This window comes from Urocampus carinirostris, chromosome 3 (assembly GCF_059441175.1).
Source record: "Urocampus carinirostris isolate Australia breed hairy pipefish chromosome 3, RoL_Ucar_1.0, whole genome shotgun sequence".
NCBI lineage: Eukaryota > Metazoa > Chordata > Actinopteri > Syngnathiformes > Syngnathidae > Urocampus > Urocampus carinirostris.
In genome coordinates, this window is record NC_142351.1 from 16,650,092 (window position 1) to 16,672,427 (window position 22,336).

Below are 22,336 nucleotides of genomic sequence, written 5' to 3' on the forward strand. Positions count from 1 at the left end.
AATATTTCCCTTTCAGTGAGGTGCTTTGTGTTGTACATTTTTCGTCAATGTTGAAAAAACGGGCGATAAAACGTCGATCGATAGCACCCGGAATCACACTCTAAAAACAATTGTCTTGAACATCATGATTGCGTTTTCCCGGGGGTGCAATTTGACCCAATATTTAGGATTATTGCAAACAAATAATTTGATGTTTAAAGTTTTTGAGAGCATATTAAATTAAACAATTTAATACTAGGGGGTGTTGTGTTAATAACTGAAAATGACATTATTTGTGATTTTTAAGAATATTTCCAATTTTTGAGGATTACTTAATAGAAAACTACACAAATGATAGGGTAGGGCAGGGGTCTCCAACATGGTGCCGCCTGAGGGGAAATGAGGTGCCCGCATACCTCTTCTGAAATTAGCTTACCGGTGCGTTTTCATTGTGATTTTGTAGCAAAATGATTTTGTTTTAGTGGTTGACTGAGTCAATTTAACCCTACTTCCAATAATTAACCTGGTAGTAACCGTACTACATATAATAATTTGTTATTTTAGAAATGCATGTCAAACTAGGTGCTCTTTGCGCTAATTAGTAACAAAAAGTAACTCTTAGCTTAAAAAGGTTAGAGACCCCTGGAGTAGAGCAATCCATCCACCCATCCATTATCTGCAGCGCTTATCCTTAGTAAGGTCGCGGGGTGCTGGAGCCCATCTCAGCTGTCCTCAGGCAGTGGGCAGGGGACACCCTGAACTGGTTGCCAGCCAGTCGCAGGGCACACAGAGACAGACAACTCACTTGCTCATTCACACCTAGGGACGATTTGGACCGGCCAATTAACCTGGCATACATGTTTTTGGAACGTGGGAGGAAACCGTAGTGCCCGGAGGACACCCACACCGGCACAGGGAGAACATGCAAACTCCATGCAGGAAGGTTCGATCTCCTAAACTGAGAACTGTGCCGCGAATGCGCTAAGACAGTGCTGCCTGGCTGCCGAGTAGAGCAATATTAAGAGAAAATGACCTATTTCATTGTCTTTTATACAATATTAAGCATTTTCAAAGATTTTCTATTGCACTTTTTTTATGGACAAATTTGAGAACTTTTAAGGACTTTCGAAGCCATTTTTTTTAACTTCTCCAGTATCATTACAAGAAGTAATTCAATGTGACTTAATCCATAGCCCTGTTGTTTGAGATCTGTTTGAGTGCTGCCTACCGGAAAATAACCTAAATAACATAAGCCAAATATTAAATCAGCAGCTATCATTCACTGTATGGAAACTGAAACTGGATTTCTTTGCCCCATTTCTTTAGTTTTGCTGCCGTCTCTGTTTGTCTATGTTGAACAAGTTTTCTTGTTATTTTTCTTTTACTGACAACAATCAATGACCTCAAATTCGAAGGAAAGTCGATTCTTCTAAAGCAGAGGTGACCAACCTGGTCCTCGAGAATTGCATGTCCTGCCTGTTTAGGAGGTTTCTCTTCTCCAACTCAACTGGTGCAAATTTTCAGCTTGTTAGCAAGCTGTGTGGGAGCTGTATTTGAGAGAAATTCCCAAAATATGTAGGACATGTGGCTCTCGAGGACCAGGGTATCCACCCCTGTTCTAAAGTTGAACTTATGTGTGAAATAAGGCGCGTCCACGTCATTTTAAAGAAAATGTATGTTCTTTTTCATCATTTAACCAGTGGTCTATCGAGTCAGACTGCCGAGAAAAATGGCAACATTCTCAAGCATTTAACAAGCCCTTCACTCAAAATTCAAATTCCGGCATTTTCAATGATTTCAAGGACCCATAGGAACCCTGTTTATAGAAAACAAGAGCAATTTGGGGTGTTCTTAAACAAAATGACCTTGTCTTTGGATGATGCTTTTGTGCAACCTGGTCCAATTTATGACATGATTTTTATGGTAATGAAAAAAACAAAACAATAATCAAACAGGTTGGCGTTACAATAACAACATAATACACACATTTTGTTGCAAAACTAAATTATAATATTTTTTCTGTTTTTTAAAGAAGCACATATGGACTAAAAAACATCCTAAATTTTTATCATTTTGAACCAAATATAACAAAATTGTACTAACACAAGCCAGATTTTGCTTTGTTTTAATCATGGAATAACTTCATTTTTTGTACTTTTTTTGTCAAATCCAACCCAATAGACAACACGAATTTTGTGGGATTAAATAATCAATAATCAATAATATCAATTTTGAAAATTTGTTTTAGACAAGTACATAGTGTTTAGTGTTTTAAAAAAAAAATTCACCCAATTTTGTTTAATTTTAAATGAAATGCTTTTTTTTAATGGCATGGTTTTGAGTAAAATGACAAAATTTGTAGTCACTGAAAATAAAATGAGGTAATATGTTTTTCAGAAATTTTTTTTGGGGGGAAGTTTAAATATTTTGTTTCAGGAGGGTGGGGGATTTGTCAAAATGAACCATTTTGGGTATTTGTGTACAATTGACCACACTTTGGGGTTTTATAAACTCAGCAAGTTGTGTCAGACGAACCTTAGTGACGCTAATTGCGATTTTAGATTTTAGATTGCAGCCTGGAAGAGTCCTGCTAACATTTGAGGTGTTTTTTGCTAGTCATATCGTTCCAAATGCGATGCATTTCCTCAGGAGAGATCTGATGGACGGTGACAATTCGTCGGTAGCGACAGAGACTGTAAGCCATTTTCCAGTGATTAAAGCCGCTGTTTTGAAAAGGGTGGATGCCTAGCTTGCGCAAGCACACGCCCACGTACACGTCCTCCAGATGCAGCAGCCTGGTGTGCAGCGACATTTGGTAGATAAGCTCTGCCACGTCCGCCGAAAACACGTAGCCGGTGCCGGAGCAAAACGGCGGGTATTTGCTTTCCGGGTACAAGTCTCTGGGCATGTACCACTTGCTGCGCATGTCCCTGATAGGCCCGCCATTGATGACGTAACCTGTGAAGTACCTCCTCCTGGGTTTGGTGGTAGGCTTCAGGAGGTTGAAGATGAGATTCTCCATATTGACGAAGATGTCGCTGTCTGTTTTGAGAACGTATTGGGCCTTAGGGCAGTAGGTGGCCACCCAACGCATGCCCATTAGCGTCTTGAGCGTCAGGTTGTGGTAGGAGTCGATAAAATCCTCTACTACGATGTCATGAAAGATTTGGCTTTCCTGCTCCACCATGTGGTTGAGGACAGTGTCTGTGCTGCGGCCCAACAGGAAGAGCGTGACGACACGCACATCCGGAAAGGTACTTTCGTCCCCCCACGTCTCTCTTATGGCTTGTCGAGCATCAAACTCCTTGTGAGTGGTGCTTATCAGTATGACAAGGAAAGGGGTCTCCGCCTCGCATTTCTTGGCGTCGTTGATGAGGTAACCGAAGTCGTGCGGGTTCAGAGAGCGAGCGTGGTAGTTGCCGAAGGTGGTGTTCCTCTTCAGTTTGGCTGTTTTGCGAATGGGGATAGTCACCTGTCCCACATAGGATGTGGATGGGCGGGACAAGCTCAAGTACCACAAAGCGCTGGCCCAACAAACTACTGTCAGAAGGTACAAACAGGAAACCTTTGAAGGCATCGCCGTTTACTTTGTGGGACTTTGCAGTGGCGGCAGCATTGGAAAGACTAGTATAAGGCTTAGATGAGCTGTCTTTGAATCGGCCGGACAACCTGACCCCGCTCCCGCCACATGGGGCAATGATCCAAAGAAAAAGACTTCTTTATAATCTAATGTGACTGAAAAGTAAAACTGCTGATCCTTCTTATTGTAGGCACGTTAGGGTCTCCCATTGCCTGACACAGGACCACTTCTTGATGGTCTCTGGCAGGATCTGAAAATGGATGAGAAAATGGACTGGTTAGTAAAAAATCAATTTAAATGGGGGTTTTGTGCTGTATGATGTGTGAGATAGTACGTGCATTTTTCTTTTATTTTGTAAAAAAAAAAATAAGGTCATAAAGCAGCAAAAAAAGCAGGATTTAACCTTTTTTTTAACCCCACACTCCTTTCCGGCTTTGCATTCTGTAGCACTCAGAAAAAAGACATTCGAAAAAACAACCTTGTCTTACGGTAATTTAGTTTTATTGTGAGCGGGCAATTGTAAGATACTGCTAAACCATTAAGCTGTTTTTTTGCTGCTACCACATTAATATTTAATAGATAAAACGGATCCTTTCATTTTAATTTAAACCCTGAAATCCAGTTAACTAGAATAGAATAGAATAGAATATATCTTTATTGTCATTGTTACAAAACGGGTTACCATATTGTGGCAACGAAATTGGGCATATCACTCCAGTTTCAAACATTCACAGTGAGGTAAAGAAACAAAGAAGATAAGGAACAGAGAAGATAAGGTTATAAAACAAGGAGGATAAGGTTATAGTGTCCGTTAAAGCAGCATCTCCTGGAACACTTCTCTTTGAGCTTAAACTTCTTTTCTGCAGAACTAGAGCAGCATTTCTTGCACATTGACGCCTTAATCAAGATCCAAATTTGTAAGGAGTTCGGGAAAAGGGGGAAATATGTATGAGGTTTAGCAGTCTGCAAATTTCCATTTGTTCGTGTGGAAGTCTATCTATCTACCCTGGTCATATCCCTCAAGAGGGGTGACTGGCGTGTGGAGGTAAATGCCACTAATCTCAAAGTCAATAGAACTCGTAGATATCTGGGTATAAAAAAGGACCATGGAACAAAGGGAAACTTGTAGGTTTTATAAGCTGAGTTATGAAAAAAATGAATAAAAGGTGAAAATATTTCAGTCAAGTCATGTTTATTTGTGACGCCCTTAATCACAAGGAGTCTCAAAGGGCTGCACAGCCCACGGATTATTGCAAACCACAGACTGTTATGACACCATCCACTGATCTAAGACCTACACAAGGGCAAGGTAAACTCAAAATCTGTTTCTTTAAAACATAAAACTGATCTGTTTTTCTTATCTTACTCTACAATTGTGCCTGACCATATTACATTAAATTTCAGATGCATATACAGTGGAACCTCGGTTTTCGAACGCCTCTCAGTTCGAACAAATCGGTTCTCGACCAAAAATTTCGAGAAATTCTTGCTTCGCTTTTCGTTCAAAAAATCGGAGTTCGAACGCCGGTACGCTAGGGGCGATGCTGAGCGGCGTACTAGTGTAGATTGCCCCCACCCCTCGTGAAGAACTGTTGTCACGGCAACGCGCACTCCTTCTCTGCTTTCGTTTTTCAAAAGCGGTGAAGGGAGTGTTTTAACCCCTAATTATACCTTGGAAGAAGGTTGATGCAAGCAGCAAAGTTGCTACAGGTGAAAAAAGAGGAGTAATGCGTACAACTATCGCATTTAAGAAATAAATAATAGCAACATATGAAGAAGGTGTCCGAGTTTCCCTTCTTTCAGGAATACAGCATGGCTTCTGCAGACAACCGCCAAGGTAAGAAATCCTACTCATAATTCTTTTCTTTATCCTTTAACTGCTCACCACTTGTTGTGGAGACCCGGGTGCTAGATGACGTGTAAACGACCTGATTTTTTTATTTTTACACGTTCATGTTAGCGTAATCTTTCGTACGGAAGATTACGCTAACGCGAACGTACGATTAGCCTGGGTTAGCTTTACGCTAAATATTCAAGATAAACATTCAGGGTGTTGGAACGGATTAAAACAATTTTACATTACTTTTAATGGGAAAAAACGGCTTCAGTGATCGTACAAATCGGTTTTCGTACAAAGAAATGGAACGGATTATGGTCGAGAACCGAGGTTCCACTGTAAGACAAAGCGAATCCACCCATGAGAGAATTGAATGTTTAATTCCAAATTCAGCCATTCTGTTTCAAGTATGGAACAATGTGGGTTCTGATTATGTGTGGAAAAACCCTGCAATATTTGAATACATTACTCATAATTCTTAGCAGAAACCATAAGGAAAACCTGTTAATTGCAAAATTGTGGGATATGATGTCGAATGCAAGGGGTTGAGTAGTCAAAGGGTCTTTTTGGCAGGCATACAAAGTCAACTAATGATTTTAGTGCTGTAGATTTAAAAGGGTAGTGGTGAGGAGGCAGCCCAGGCCCAAAGGACAAGTATAAAGAGTGAATGAAGTACTGTCTACATAACAATATTACTATTCATCTTTTTTTAACTAGTAACTCTTTTTCATACTTCTATAGGGTATTCAACGTTTGGTGAGAATTCCATTTGGCAATATCATAAAATTATCAAACAATGTTGAAACATGTGAAGTGAAAACTATGTCTTAAGTCAATCACATAAATATGTTATCTGACTGATAAGCTGGAATGTGAGGTTGGGGACGGGGGCTATGGCTGCATGTTCGCATCAAAGGTCGCCGTGACAATTCCACCACAAGGGGTCCGCCCCTCCCGGGAGACCGAAACCCAGACCTGGTAAATGTCTCAACTCGCAAGGGCAGTCTGAATTCGGCCAGCAACAAGGCACCAGGCCATATCATAACAAGAAGAACTGGACCAAAATCTTGACCGGTCCTGACCAGCTCCCAGTTCAACAAGCAGCAAGAGAGCATTGCGAAGTCAGCAGCCAAGCTTGATCAAGCTCGCGGCCAAATCGGTGGGACAAAGCTAGCGACCTCAGAGAAGCTTCAAGTCACTAGCAATTAACCTTTGCCTCAACACCCTGCTTCCCGTGGCCCTCGTACCAGGCCTACCAGGATTCCTCATCGCCGAGGACATAAAGACTGGGCCGTCATCTCGTGGTTGCTAGGTGTTGGTATCGGTGTGATATAAAAGGGGGAACTCTATCAAAATACAATAATGTAATAATCAAGCCAATGTTGTTGTCTATCCAAATGATGCCAGTTTAAGTTCTCAATTCTAGTTTTGTTTTATTTTCTTCTTATTGTTTTGTGTTCTGTTCAAGCTTCTTCAGTAGATGATTAGTAAAAGAAAAATCCATAAATCCAAAAGTGTGTGTGTCTTGATTAAAATATATTGATATAGCAAAACGGTAAAAATAATTCACCTAAAGTGTGTGTAGCCAATGAGTAACTTAACAAGGTTTTTCATCCGTTTTCCTGACATTAGGATCTAAAAACACATGTGGTGCTCCAAAACAGCGAGATGTATTTTAAAAAGAATAAACTCGGCTCTTTAAATCAATTGGTCCATAAATTGTTTGTTAGAATTATTTATTTACCACCCATATTTGGTACACTTCATTGATATTTTTTTTTACATGTTTTCAATTATTGTAAAACCTACACTGTGTTACACTATTATGCTTGGGAAGAATGACATCTCTTTATGCCCAGAACCTTTGACTGCGTCATTTTGGGCAGAATAACCCTGCAACACGTGGATTTGAGTATATTAAAAGTCTGATTGTCACAAAGCGTTATAAGTAAACAGTCATACTGTGCTGTACATATAATGTCCATTTATTGGTGTGATTATATAGCATTTTTAGCTTCACCCATTTGTTTTTGAATTTCTTCAAACTACGATTGTTACCATTGCTAGATTTGAGTACTGCAACTTAATTATTGTTTGAAACATTTTATTCTCTAAATAATTGAATTGAATTGAATATATGAGTCTCATTGAAATCATATTTACCAGTAAGGTTTGCCTGAGTTATTTGCAAAACTTGAATTTACAGATATTTGCTTTTCCAATTTTACCTGCTAAGCAGTAGGCATGAACCAGCGGTTTATAAACATGAAGACAATTGCCCCCAATTGCTCTCATTTCAGACTCAATAAAGTTAGTTTACTTGCCTATTGTTCCACAACAGCATGTCTATCAGCAACAAACACAATGCATACCTGATTTAACATAAATCTCCATTGCTGGTTCAGAGCAAGTGGTAAAGAAGTAATGTCAATAGCTTTATTTAACAAATAAAACCAAAACAATCGTGTATGCACCTCCAAGCACACAAAATTAGTCAATATTGGCTTGAATCCAAGGTTAAGTAAAAATCATTAGCTAATGTAATACAGCCTCATAACGCTAATTTAAAATGAAATGCCGTCCTCCCACCTGCCGTGGCGCTGTCAAATACAATTTCTCTAAAAAAACAAATCTTAATGTGCACAAATAACCTGTCATGTATACTAATGCTCACACGTTATATGCATATAATTTGGTAGTCAGGTCAAATCACGTTTATTTGTATAGCCCAGAAGGGCTGCACAAGCAACAATTACAACCTACCCTGATCTAAAGTATTGTTTAAAGTAAGACAAATCAAATACTTGGTCAGTACTTGGAGTTTGTTTCAATCCTTGCAAGAGGGTCTGGACCATTGCCAAGCAGTAAAACAGTAATTACTGTGCTCCTTTGCCTTTAAACTCGGCTGCCTACAATCACACACGCTGAGGTGTGAAGGAATGGAAATTGTCCATTATAGTAGTCTTTACCTGAGGTCCACAGCCCGTTTGCAATTACTATTCATCCGCCTCTTTTCATTGGTCATGGACAGGGTTGGGTAGGGTTACTTTAACTGGATTACTTTCAATTACTTTTGGATTACTCCAATACCAAATATGCTAACAAAAGACAAAAGAAACTAAATATGAATAAAATTACTAAGTTTTGTGCAGGCTTGGGGAGTAACGGAATAGATGGAACGGCAAAAATGATGTCGGCAAGCTGTTCGGATTTATTTTCATTTTGTTTCTGTCACATTTTATGTTAGTTTTGCCGGAGATCAAAGAGATCAAAGCCAGGAGAGAAAGCTTACCACGTGTTGTGAGTCATAATTTTATTCATATTTGTTGGATCCGCACCTGATGCCATCCTGCCCCCTAAAGAGCTCAATTCCAACATGACCACTACCAGTTCGCTGAATCTCAACGTGAAACTTGACTGGGCACGTATATTCTACATGCCTTAATGAGAGGCTGCTTCATTAGCTCTATCCGATGCTGCATAAGTCTAATTGGACACAGTAAGACCTTGAGAAAGGCCTTTAAGCGATAAACATAATGCATAATCACTTGGAAAATTATGTTCAAATACTGTTTTTAGATGTTTTCACAAAGCAATGCAGGGTAAAGTTACGCTGTAAAGACCACAACAACAACAATGAAAATAACGAGTAAAATATGACATCAGCTATAAAAAATATTTTTTTTAATAACGGGAATATTTCAAGCAAAACATGGAATCCAAATGCCATATTTGATTATATCAATGATAATAATATTTTAATGTAAAGTTCATACTCAGGTAAAAATAACGAGAATAAAGACATCAGATCTTTGAGTTTGGACTAGTGGGTTGTTTATTAGTGGTAGGCGATACCGGGATATTTGGAATATATCCGATCCAAGAAGATACTGGTTAGTGATGATCGATACCGATCTGACATTGATACCTTTGTTTGAAAATCACATATTCATTGGATAATTGAATCTCTCACGCTTGAGTTTATAGTTACAATAAAATCGTCCTAAAATTGTCTATGTTTTATTAAATAACTACAATGCAAACTTTAACAATATACAAAAATAGAGACAAATATAAATTTTTAGAGCAAAAAGAAGAAGAGTCAAACCACGAAAAAGCAGCCATTTAACATGAACACAAATACCTTCAACTGAACAATACTTTGAAAACAAAGTCAAAGTGCAGTGTAAACAAGACGATGCAAAGACCTTAAACAGTATAATAGTTGAAATACTTCAACAAAAAAACAACTATTTCACAACAAAAAATGTAACAAAAATACAAATACTGTAAACAATGTCAACAAGACACCAAAAACACTGTATCTTCCAGTCTATAGAGTGCACACAAAACCCCAAATTTGCCAAGGATTCAAAGATACATGAATCCAGTAGTGCATAACAACAAAATGTTTCTAAATAATATAACAATTTATGAATTAATTTATTAATTTTAGTTGTAAGACCAGATTTACTAATATTTAGGTTTTATGAAACATGTTTCTTACCTTCTGTTTTAATCTCATGAGCTTTACGTATGAAACCAAATCTTTCACAAACGGGTAATTTTGAAGGTGTGTCTTGTAATCAGGTATGTCTCATAGTCTGCAACTTTAATTAGATATTAGATAGATGTAGGGATTTGCCTCTAGGTGTTGTTTGTGCTCCACCATTAATCTTTTTTTTCTGAAGGATGCTAGAATTCCCTACACTGATGAAATAAATAAAAAATGTTATTACTTTGAGTTCTGATATGAATTACTAATTCCAAGAAAATGAATTCAATGAACCAGGCCGATTGAAATAACACACACGATTTATTAACTCAGAGACTAAGGGGAGGGTCGCCGGAGATTATGGGAATTTTCGACCATTGAAAGTTACTAGCACAAAAATAAGGTTTCCCCTATAATGACAGTCAATTTGGGGAGATTCCCTTGTACAGATGCTTATTCCAAAAACGTTTATTCCCAAGGACCAGCAAACATGGTGTTGAATCTGTAAACGTCCTCTTACTTGTTGTTGCGGAGAGACTTAGTCTCGTACTCTGGATGGTTGTGCCGTGCGCCCGACGTGCAGTGAGTCAGTTAGGGAGGAGAAAAAGAGACCGGCTAACGCTCAGCCAATTTTGTTTATATGGACCAGCGATGCTTGACCAGATCATGCCTCTATGGACGTGGTCTCAGATAACAGTATCGGGTGACGGTGTTTGAAGTTTCTAAACTTCTTAGAGAGCCAAAGAAGTAAGAAACAATTTAATGTTCTGTATTAGAGAATGTCCCTCTAATCGACATAATTACGTACGGTGAGAACAGTATTTTATCACTACATTGCCTTGAATGTTTTAATTACATTCAAAACTTCATGTTACCAGATTTCATTATGGTACATGGTGAATTGGTACGTTTGGGAATTGTCCAAAAGGGGACACCATCGTCCCATCTATACCAAAGTGAGTTATTAAAAACAAAGAAGGTGGAAGTCATATTTGTGCTGGGCTTATTTGCTCTATATAGATGATATTTTGAAAATAATATTTTTTGTGAAAATAAAGTGTGACCACAAGTTGACTGAATTTTAAATTTATAATGGATACATAATATTCTAACAGCATTATTCTGGTGATAGTTAAAATGGGAAGACAGTATCGATCTTAAGACAATACTGTCGATCCAATCCAAGTACATGCTGAGTATCGATAATATTGACGTCTGGATCAATTCACTACTCTTATTCCTTATTCAATAAGCAACCACCCTGGTCAAGTCATGATTATTTGTATAGCCCTTTATCACAAAAAGTCTCAAAGGGCTGTACAGACCACAACAACAACAATGAAAATAACGAGTAAAATATGACATAAGCTGTACAAAATATTTTTTTTTAGAACGGGAATATTTCAAGCAAAACATGGAATCCAAATGCCATATTTGATTATATCAATGATAATAATATTTTAATGTGAAGTTCATACTCAGGTAAAAAAAAACTCAGCGTAAAAGCCATCTAAATAGCCATACCCGAAACTACACAACTAGCTAGAAAGGAGCCCAAAATTTAGCTTGAAGAACAATTGTCAATTTAAAAAATAATGGTTCAGCCGTTTCGGAAACAATAAGTCACATACAAACACATATGCACGCACACAAATCTGGATTAAGAAATACATTTAGATATTACATTTACCAAATTGTCACAGTTGCCATGGCGCCCAATTGGCCCGCCCGTGTGGCGCCAGCTGCGGCTCATTAACAGATTGGCTTTCCGTCTTTTTAAGCCTAGTGCGCTCTGTCTTACTTTGTCAGTCCGTCAACGAACTTCTGCCCCGCAAGACGTGGGTTTCGACTCGGTCCTGTTCCTGTTGGTATTTCCTGCCCGGTACTCTTCCCGTTTATTTTGTCCTGTTTAATTTCGGTTTCCAGATTTGTTTCCATCTATTTTTGTCCCGTTTTATTATTTTCTCCAGTTTTTGTTCCCGTCTAGTTCTACCTGTTAATTTTCGATATCCTGATTCATTATCTATCCTATCTGTCCGGTATCAACCCCATCTGCCCGATATCAACTCGGGCAACTGGAATCGATCTCGTCAGTCCCTGGATTCCTGTCTTTCCACACCAGACCGCTGCCTGAACTGCATGACTCCCGTAAAATAAAAGGCTTGTGTTGTCATGTCCAGCATGGTCGCCGTGGCGACCGGCTGGCCCCGCCCCCTTGGCACCGGCTGTAGCATATTTTCTAATTTGCGTGTGTGCTTCTTAAGGGCGGGTTTTGGGGATTGCCGGGGGCGGGTTCATTGCATTACTTTGCATTATTCTGTTCTGTTTGACTTGAGGAAACCTGTACTTGCCCGTTCTGAGTAAAAGCCTGTTTTGTGAGTATTTCTAGTCTCAGTTCCTGTTTGCCTGTAAGCCTGTTTTGTTTTTGTCCCTGCGTGTTGGACGACTTTTATTTCCTTAATAAAAGTAACTGATCGTTAACGCGAATGAGTTCACCCTTCCTGCTTCCTATCTGGTCCGGTCTCGTGACATGTGTGAGAACAAGCGTTTGGGTCCTGATTCTGTTTTGGTCCATGACACCAATTTTATGAGATTGTGTTGATATTTTGTCCTCCATCATTGAAGACAGTAGAAATCTGTGAATATCTTGAGAGTGAATGGATATGAAGAATTTCAAATACTGTGAACAAAAGAACAGAAAAATAGACCGAAATTGAAAAATAACTCTTCTTGCATTTTATAATCCGGGGCCAAAATGGAACTCCATTATCGTTAGCCATGCAAAAGTAAACCACAATTTGACCTCCTTGGTTTCATATCTGGGCTTGTGCATTTTGGATTATGAGTCATTCATTTCTCGTATCTTTTCAAATCTCAAATCAATAACAATAACATTTCACATTATCTATGTTGATCTTTTGGGGCCAAGCCCATTTTATTTAGTCTACAGCAGAAGCGATAGATTTAAGCCTTACACGGTGCATTATTATAAGGAGGGTTTTCTATCAGGCAGAGCAGACTTCATGTGGTGATCAGGAGCAGAAAATTGTATCAAGATTCTATCTTGGATTTGTGAGAAAAGGGGGAGGGGCTAATTTATCTTTTCATCAGGCAAAGTAATTTCCCCGGTCTTGTGGGGGCTTGAAGCTTCTTCTTACTGGTAATTTTTTTCCGATTCCACCCCTGTTTCACATTTTCACGCTGAAGCATAGTCATCAATCTCTTGCACAGCAGAATACATCTAATCAAGTCATTTTCCTCATCTCCTCAATCAGAAATTTCCTTCTATCCGATATCTAAGTAACTGTGGGCTGATCGATCCAAATATCGATATTATCAATACTGAGCGAGTGCCGGGATCGGATTGTTTACTATTTTTGTAAGATCAATACTGTCTTCCCATTTTAACTATAACTATATTATTGTTGTTAATAAGTTGTGAAATAATACACACATTATCACTTTTAAACTTGATTCAATTGCAGTTAGACTTTATTTGCACAGCTGATTTTTTTTTTTTTTTTTCAAAATATTGTGCTATGAAAAAAACTGTATTTTCCAGACTATAAGGTGCACCTGACTATAAGACGGACCTTTACAGATGCTCCCTTGTGAAAGGTTTTTTTCAGATATTGGGCACATTGAACTACTGTATAAGGTGCATTAGATTACAATAGACGATAAAAAACATTAATAATAATTAATAAAACATTAATTGTCATGGTTGCCATGGCGCCCAACTGGCCGTGCCCGTGTGTGTCACGGTTGCCTCCAGCTGCAGCTTGTTGACAGATTGGCTCCCTGTCAGTATTTAAACTTTGTCCTGTCAGTCCCCTTTTGTCGGTCCGTCTGTTTTTACACGGCAAGCCCTTTATCGCCTGTCCTGTTTGTCTCCTGCTACGTTCTGTTTTGATCTCGACCACGTCTGCTCCCCCGTCCCGAATTACGACCTGTTTTGATCTCGACCATATCTGTTCTCCCGTCACGAATGACGATCCGTTTTTGATCTCTACCACGTCTACTCTCCTCTCCTGGCTTTTGACTTGTTTCTGATCCTGATCAAGTTTTTGCTCTTCTATCCCCGCTACTGACCCGTTTTTTTCCGTTCCCGACACCGCCATCGCTCGCCATGTCTGGCAGTCTAAAAAAACTATAAACTCAAAAGCATGCCATTATGATACAAAAAATACAAGTGGCATGTCTTTGCTTATGAATGAATGAATTATTACGTATATTTCATGTTCATTCTCATTATGCTGAGGTCTTTGAGTTTTTCCTTTCCCTCATTTAGGTTTTAGATCATGGGATAGTGTAATCATAGTCTGTAGTTTGTACAGCCTCTTAAGACTTCTTGTCATTATGGGGTATGCAAATAAACATGACTTGACTTGACGAAAGAGAGCAAGCGATAAGTCCAAAAATACAGTACATTATAGGTAGAGTGAACATTGCCTGTATATTATTTGTGAACCGCTAATCAAATATAGTTGCCACGCCAGCAGTCGAATGGCAAAGTCAAATTAGAAGGTTATGAGAATTGCTGCCCCGGCGTTTGGAATGAAAAGTGTCTCCTTGCCTACAACCACCAGGATGCCAATTTAACAATCCCCCACTGAGCTCTGCAGCAGAAACAGCTGCTGCTCAACTACGCCTCATGCTCAAGTAAGATGCCACGCTGTGATCACTATATTATGGAGGTACTCTCCTCCGTGATTATCGAATCCAAGCAAACTAAAAATAAAAATCATCATCCCTTGATTGACAGGAACACAAACATTCAGTAAAGACTCCTAAAACATTTCCTTTTATTTTTAACCTGGGAGTTGTTTTTGTTTTCAGTTGTTTTTAGTGACCAAGGAGGTGTTCGGCCCTAACATCACATTGAGAAAAAATGATTTTCATGTTTTACACCTGAGCCAACTCACCACGCTATAGAAACTCAAGTTTGAAATTTTTTCTTTAAATGTTGTACTGGCAACAAATAAATGAAAAATATATTAACAAATAAAACGAAATACAAAGTTGTCTAGTGGCCGGAGGAAACATTTGGTTTATATTTATTGTTAAAATCCTAACTTTCGATAGAAACGAACTAAAGACTCATTTTTTGACATACTCAGCTGGCCAAATGCCTGATGTAGACAATGATCATGTTTGTACACAAATACATGTCCTATACGAAGTCAAATTTTGTTAGGTCTTGAGTGGAGTGTAAGATGATCAAACTGGGAAACAAGTATGGGCAACAATGTTTAAAACAGCATCACCTTGAGCACAGGGGCACAATAAGGCTGTGTCCTCTGTCTTCTGGTCTTCACCGTGCAGACACGTAACTGCACACCAACCTACAGCTCCAACCACATGATGATATTGCGGTTAACAAAACATTGGTAAGGAAAGAGGTCAAGCTCCTGACTACAAGGTGCAGAGACAATAACCTCCTGCTAAATGACCAAAGAAGTCACTGTCAACTTCCAGAGAGGCCAAATCTGACACCCCCACTGACCACTGATGTCACTACTGAAGAGAGAGTGAGATGCACCAAGTTTCTGGGGGTGCACATCAGTGAAGACTTCTACTGGACCACCAACACTATATCACTGACCAAGAAAGCACAACAGCGCCAGCGCAAACTCAAGCGAGTGAGTGCTCCACCACCCATCCTGACCACATTTTACAGAGGAACCAAATCTTCCAATTGCGTCGCTGTATGAGGAGGTAGCTGCACCAACTTCAACAGGAAGGCACTACAACACATTGTGAGAACAGCTAAGGGGATAATTGGGGTATCACTCTCCTCTCTGTAAGACATCAACACCACCCGCCTCACCTGCAAAGCCATTGCTATTGCCAACGATGCAAACCACCCTGTCTATTCAGCCTCCTGCCCTCCTCAAAATGATACAGGGGCCTTCACTCCCACACAACCAGGCTCACCAACAGCTTCATCTACCTGCCAATAAGACTATTCTCTCCACACTTGGAAGTAAGAAATTAAAATTCATGACTGCGTATCAACTTGCACACACCTGCTCCTCCCACTTTTTTGTATTATGTCCTGTAGTCAGTTGTATTACTTAAGTATTAGCACTGAGATCACTTGCACATGTATTTATTATTATCTTAGGTTAGGACTGTTCTCATGCATCTGCTCTTTATTGTCGTCAATGTCCGGGCATGGGAGAGTGTGAAACATAGTTTCAATTCCTTTTGATTTCCTGCAGAAAATATTTAGGGCTCTTTCATCTTACCAGGCTCTCAAACAACGTAATTGGATTACACACCAACCTACTGACTACAAGACATCAGTAGCAACTCAGGGTTGAAGATTGTTCTCATTTGTCTGCCACAGTGAGCTTTTAAATGGAAATCTGGGGGCCACTGCCACTGGGAGAAACTTGAACCCTCCTAGGAACTAGCAACAAAAACCTTTTGATGATATGTAAAAGCTTAAATCGGCATTTCTCCATTCCTAATTATTCTCTAAGGGTTCTGCAGTTGTGTGATGTCACAGATTACATTAGCTAGAGGAGATTACCAGGCTTCAACTTTAGCCATAAAAACCACACATTCTGATGGCATTTTGTCACCTTTATTCTACTAAGAAGTTTTTGTCCTGCTACCCCAAGCCAAAAATATTCTGTTTATTTCTTATTTTGTTTATTTGTAGTAAAAGTCCTCAACCGAACTGCTCTCTTCAGATCTTGTTTCTTCGTCCAAATACTTGGTCAGAATCCTGTAATTGTTCACGCGGGAGATTGTTTACGCTTGCAGTATGTTATTTTTCAACTTATTTTGTATATATGTTGCTGTTGTCATTGCTCTACCGTTTAAATATTTTTGCCTAATATTCTTTTAAATCATATTTTGCTTTTTATAAGTGTTTATTTCACATTTATCCCTTAGTGCCACGCCTAATCGCATTGTAAGCAACGCTCACTATGTTGGTATTGTAGACCTATTGTACATGAAGTATATCAGCTTTTGTTATATTTGGTAATTTTAATGCAATTAACAAGTTCAAACAAATGTCAAGAACTTCAAGCGAAAGAACAAAGTTAATTCTGATGTCCAGAAACCACAAGACCAAGGGGCGAACAGGGGTTGGGGGAATTTTTGACAAAGGCTGTTAAAGGCAGGATAAGGTTTGGACTGAAACATTGACAATTGGCTGATAACACAAACATGTGTGAACGGTGGCAAGCGGACAACTGAAGTTGTGGTTTCCGATTGTCTTATACAATGCCTCAAAACAAGGTAGAAAAATCACGAAGGACAGGTTCCGAATCTATGACCCTTCTTCAGTATCAATGACAATAACGACAACTCTAATTAGGAGTGGAGATAATGTCCGTATGATTTTTGCTGATGGTGTCGTGCTATGTTGCCTCTAATTTTCCACGGGTCTGAGCTTTTACACAAAGTGTGTGGGCGCTGCTTGAAACCATGGTGAGCAACATAATGTGTGTGGGAACCAAACAAATATCACAGATGGTGAAAATTTGGAACAAGTTACATTATGCGGGATTTTTTTTTTTCTAGTTTTTTTCTTAAATTTTAATAAATTGGCTGATGTACTATTGGGCAAGGTGAACGGTCTGCAGGCTATCTGTAGTTTTACAACAACTTTAACATATTATTACCAACTAAAATAATCAGTAGGTCGGACAACACAGTACTCGGTCACACTTTTTGTAAAGTACAGAGTGGACATTAACAGTTTAATTAGATAAAAAGATTGACTTAAGATATATTTGCATGTAATGTGAATTTACAGAACAAAGGATGGATGTTGATTCCTTTTGCTGGCACATACTTGAGAGAGTTGTGTTGGTGGTTATTGGTGGAATGATGGGTGGATAAGTTGTAGTTTGGATGCATCCTCAGTGGTGTCCACCTGGGTCACTGGGCGTTTTGGTCACATCACGCCAGCCACAGGGTGATCAATTCCGAGCTTGCGTCAGCCCTAATCCTTCATTGAAGTTGCTTTGTTGGGCAGCACACTTCTCATGGGACTATGCATGGCAGAAACTTAATTTTCCCTAAGTCAAGCTAAAGCTGAACGCATACCTCCTGAGTTGTTCATTGGGGGCCCAACAGGGGTCTGTCGTCCTGATGAACAGCCACTGGATGCTTATTTCCTTACTTTGATGGCTTTATACATGCTTCAGTCTCAGATTACAAGGTCAACTAATTACCTAATGGTAGATCTTACTACTTGTTTGTTTGGACACATGGAGAGGATGGATGAGGAGCGAATGTTGAAGAGGATCTACTGAGCAAAGGTAAATGGAAGGAGACCAAGAGGAAGGCCGCGATTGACGTGGATGGATGGTGTCATGAGTGCACAGGTGGAAAGAGGTCTAAATGTAGTGGAAGCTAGAGCCCATATTGGTGATAGGAGTGGAGAGGTGTGGTAAAAGGATAGTGCGATGTTTAGACGCGTTCCAAGGGATTGGCAGGGCACCTGTATGACGCGGCAGGGGTAAACCAGTGAAAGCTGTCAGGCCCTGCTGTTGAACAGAAGAGTGTGTTGTCTCACCCTGACCCGAGTGACGTGGCCGCTTTCTTGTGTCCCGTTTCATCTGGAGGGACGAAAGCATGAACAACTTGGGTGCCGAGGTGCTTAACTTGTTTGGGTGTTTGGGCATTTGGGATGGCCATGGTCAAATTATTATTATTTTTTTGTTCTTTTCTTTGTTTTTGTGTATGTGTTCGTCTTGCTGTCGGTCACTCCCCTCGAGGGATATGAGAATAGATCTCGCGACACAGCCTCTGCAGCCTTTTAGAATGTGTCCAATGGTGACTGGCATGGGACAAAGAGCACACATCGGGTCTTCCCCAAACCACTGGTAAAGATTAACTGGTGTTGGAAGGACGTCATATGTATTTATGATTATAATGCTAAATCGCCTTGCTTCCATGACCCATATATCCCCTCCAGCTGCTTTGGCTCATCTGGCAGCTTCCTTTTGGCGGCGTACTGCTCACTGGTAAGTCTCTATATCTGTTCAGTGTCATCTAGAGTCTTGATTTTATACACTTGAACTCCTTTGTAAGACCATTGAGGGGAAGCTTATGGACACCATCTCTATAGAGACCTATGGAGGAAAGGCATCGTGGAACTCCGAGCCACCTTTTGATGTACCCTGTGACTTCCCTTTCCAACTTCTGCACAGGACCAAATAAACTGCGAGGGGGCAACAACTTCCGAGGTAGGAGTACAAATTGCAAGCACCAGGTCTTTGGCTTCCCAGGCAGTTAGGTGTTATCGATGGACTGTAGGCCACTGCTGATGTCCTTGGGCAGTTGTTGCACCTGATCTTTGTCCTTCAAGCTCACATCATACAACCTGCCAAGGCTCTCTATAGGCTCCTCAAACATTGTTAGGATTGAGTCATCATTGATGAAGAATTTATAACCTGAAAGCACGCTCTTCACAACTGAGATGCTTCAACACTTGGATGATTTTATACGGGCCCGACAAATGTTCTCTTCAAGTTTTCTGAGACGGCATGGGACGGCGGTCCTCACTGTTGTAATGTAATCCATGTAAGTTCTGAGTCAATCCGCTGACCAGGTACCACCCACTTTGAAGTACAGATGATGACCTCCATTGCCATTGTGAATGCCAAGGATGAGCTTGTCAATCCCACCATTAAGCTTATCTCCAACACTGCCAGGAGGTCATAAAGTCAGAGGAGGTGAAGCATAACGCTATGTCCTTGGAGTAGGATTTAACCAGGGCTGTGATGGTGTCAGGCATGTGGAAGAAGTTGAAGGCGGACCCAGGAGTTCATGGGGCACCTAGCCAAAGGCATCAAGGAAGACTACATGAAGATCCTTCCTCTCTGCCTTTACTATCAGGATTTGGTGCCAGATCATGCTGGAATGTTCGGAACACCCGGAGAATCCTGATATTCCTGCCTTCAGTACAGATGTGTCGATGTACTCATTTCTTCGCAGATGCTTGCCAATTTTTTTGTGCAATGACACAAAAGACGTTTAGTAGGGACATTGGACTGAACTGGCTGATGTTCTCTGCATTCTTTTCCTTTGGGATTAGGACTATATTTGCCAAATCAACCAACCGACCAACAACCAGCTTTTCATTCAAAAAAAATTACAAGCCCCACTGAATAATACATTTTATATATTTCTTACCCAAGGTTTTGGGTGCTCTGAGGAGAGTGATGGACAACAAGAGTATGAGTATGGCTGTTAAGAGGGGACTGTATGAGAGTGTGATTGTGCCGACTGTGTTGTATGGTGCAGAGACTTGGAGCCTGAATGCAGATTTAAGAAGGAAATTAAATGTTTTGAGATGAAGTGTTTTAGGACTATGTTGGGAGTGACAAGATTGGATAGATTGAGAAATGAAATTGTGAGAGACAGAACTGGAGTTGTCGTGGAACTGAGCAAGCGTGTTGATAAGAGAGTACTCGGTTGGTTTGGACACATGGAGAGGATGGATGAGGAGCGAATGTTGAAGAGGATCTACAGAGCAGAAGTCAATGGAAGGAGACCGAGAGGAAGGCTGCGATTGACGTTAATGGATGGTGTTATAAGTGCACTGCAGGAAAAAGGTCTAAATATAATGGAAGCTAGAGCTCTTGTTGGTGATAGAAAGGAGTGGAGAGGTGTTGTGAAAGGATAGTGGGATTGTGGACGCGTTCTTAAGGATGGTCTGGGCACCCGTATGATGCGGCAGGGGTAAACCAGTGAAAGCTGTCGGGCCCCACTGTTGAACAAAAGAGTGTGTTGTGTCACCCTGACCCGAGTGACATGCCCGCTTTCTGGTGTCCCATTTAATCTGGAGGGACGAAAGCATGACCAACTTGGGTGCCGAGGTGCCTAACTTGTTTGGGTTTTTGGGCAATTAGGTTGGCCATGGTCCAAAATTTTTTGGGTGTTTTTTTTGCTATTTATTTCCCTTTTATTTTCTTTGTATTTGTATGTGTGTCTTGCTGTCGGTCACCCCTCTTGAGGGATATGACCAAGGTAGATAGATAGACAGATAGATATATTTCTTACACATCAGCATCTTCAAAATCAGCTGCTAAGAAAACTGCCAGTGATGGAGCTTTCTTTCTGTTGTCCCCTGCCAGTCATTAAATTCTAAAAAAGGCAGTGGGGCTGGAAGATGTCAGCCTTTGGATTCATCACATGATTTATTCAGCCCGTGACGCGAGTGTCCCCCGCGCCCATACACAACGCTAGCCTAATGGCAGTCGATGAAAACATCTCTCTTACGCTCTCTCTTCCGCATGTGTTTGCGCTGCCATTGGCCCCCTGAGCAAGGTCACTCCACACAGCACTAATGACTGCAATCAATTACGTAGACAACGTGAGACAAGAACCTCGCATATTTGTTGCCCATGAGATTTTCACTTGTTTTTGGAGTCATGTGATCAGAGCCAGAATAGAATAAACCACACATTGAAAGCAGATTACATTTTATGTATATATAAGAGAGTACTCGGTTGGTTTGGACACATATATTTATATACCTCCCGAGACTGGGAGGTTGCTGGTTCAAGCCTCGGCCGGGTCATACCTAAGACTTACAACATTGGTACTCATTGCCTCCCTGCTTGGCGCTCGGTATTAAAGGTGGGAATTGGGGGGTTTTGTTTTCCTAATGACTCCCAAAACATCATTGGATCGAGCGAGGGCGCTGGGAACCCCCTCTTCTGTATCAATCTCCCAGAAAGAGTCAGAAAAGACTCTAGAGGGATATGGCTCCGGTATATATAATTATATATATATATATATATATATATATATATATATATATATATATATATATATATATATATATATATATATATATATATATATATATATATATATATATATATATATGCGGTATATATATATATATATATATATATATATATATATATATATATATATATATATATATATATATACCACATAATTTATTTATAATATTTTCAAAATGATGATGGTAATTATTACTAGGCTTATGAGTACGTAAATCAACACAATTATGCTTTTTAAAATGACTGAATTACTCCTACGAATTATTTGGATTTAACTCTGGAAAGCTGTTAAATAATTAAAAAAAAGAACCATTCTTATGATTAGCAAATCCGTAGTGTTGGGGTTATCAGGTTTTGAAGTATTTTATGTCTACCGAGCGCGTGAACGGCACAGTTCTGAGGTCATGAGATCAAACGTTCCTGTGTGGAGTTTACATGTTCTCCCCGTGCTTGCGTTGGTTTCCTCCGGTCACTCCGGTTTCCTCCCACATTCCAAAAACATGCATGTCAGGTTGATTGGCCGGTCCAAATTGTTCCTAGGTGTGAATGAGCGAGCGAGTTGTCCGTCTCTGTGTCCCCTGCGACTGACTGGATACCGGTTCAGGGTGTCCCCTGCCCACTGCCCGATGATTGCTGGGATGGGCTCCAGCACCCAAGCG

General features: G+C 40.0%; 1 protein-coding gene across 3 annotated transcripts in view; it reads right to left on the reverse strand.

Annotated features, from left to right (window-relative positions):
* Positions 1-2,333: 2,333 nt before the first annotated feature.
* The window catches only part of LOC148368946 (beta-1,3-galactosyltransferase 1-like), a 165,852-nt gene continuing 145,849 nt past the window's right edge, over positions 2,334-22,336 (reverse strand). For all 3 annotated transcript variants that reach the window (XM_088329810.1, XM_088329812.1, XM_088329811.1), the window contains one exon: positions 2,334-3,809. In XM_088329810.1, coding sequence (XP_088185936.1) covers positions 2,570-3,556 — 987 coding nt within the window. In that variant the 5' untranslated portion in view covers positions 3,557-3,809 and the 3' untranslated portion in view covers positions 2,334-2,569. The remainder of the gene's footprint in view (positions 3,810-22,336) is intronic.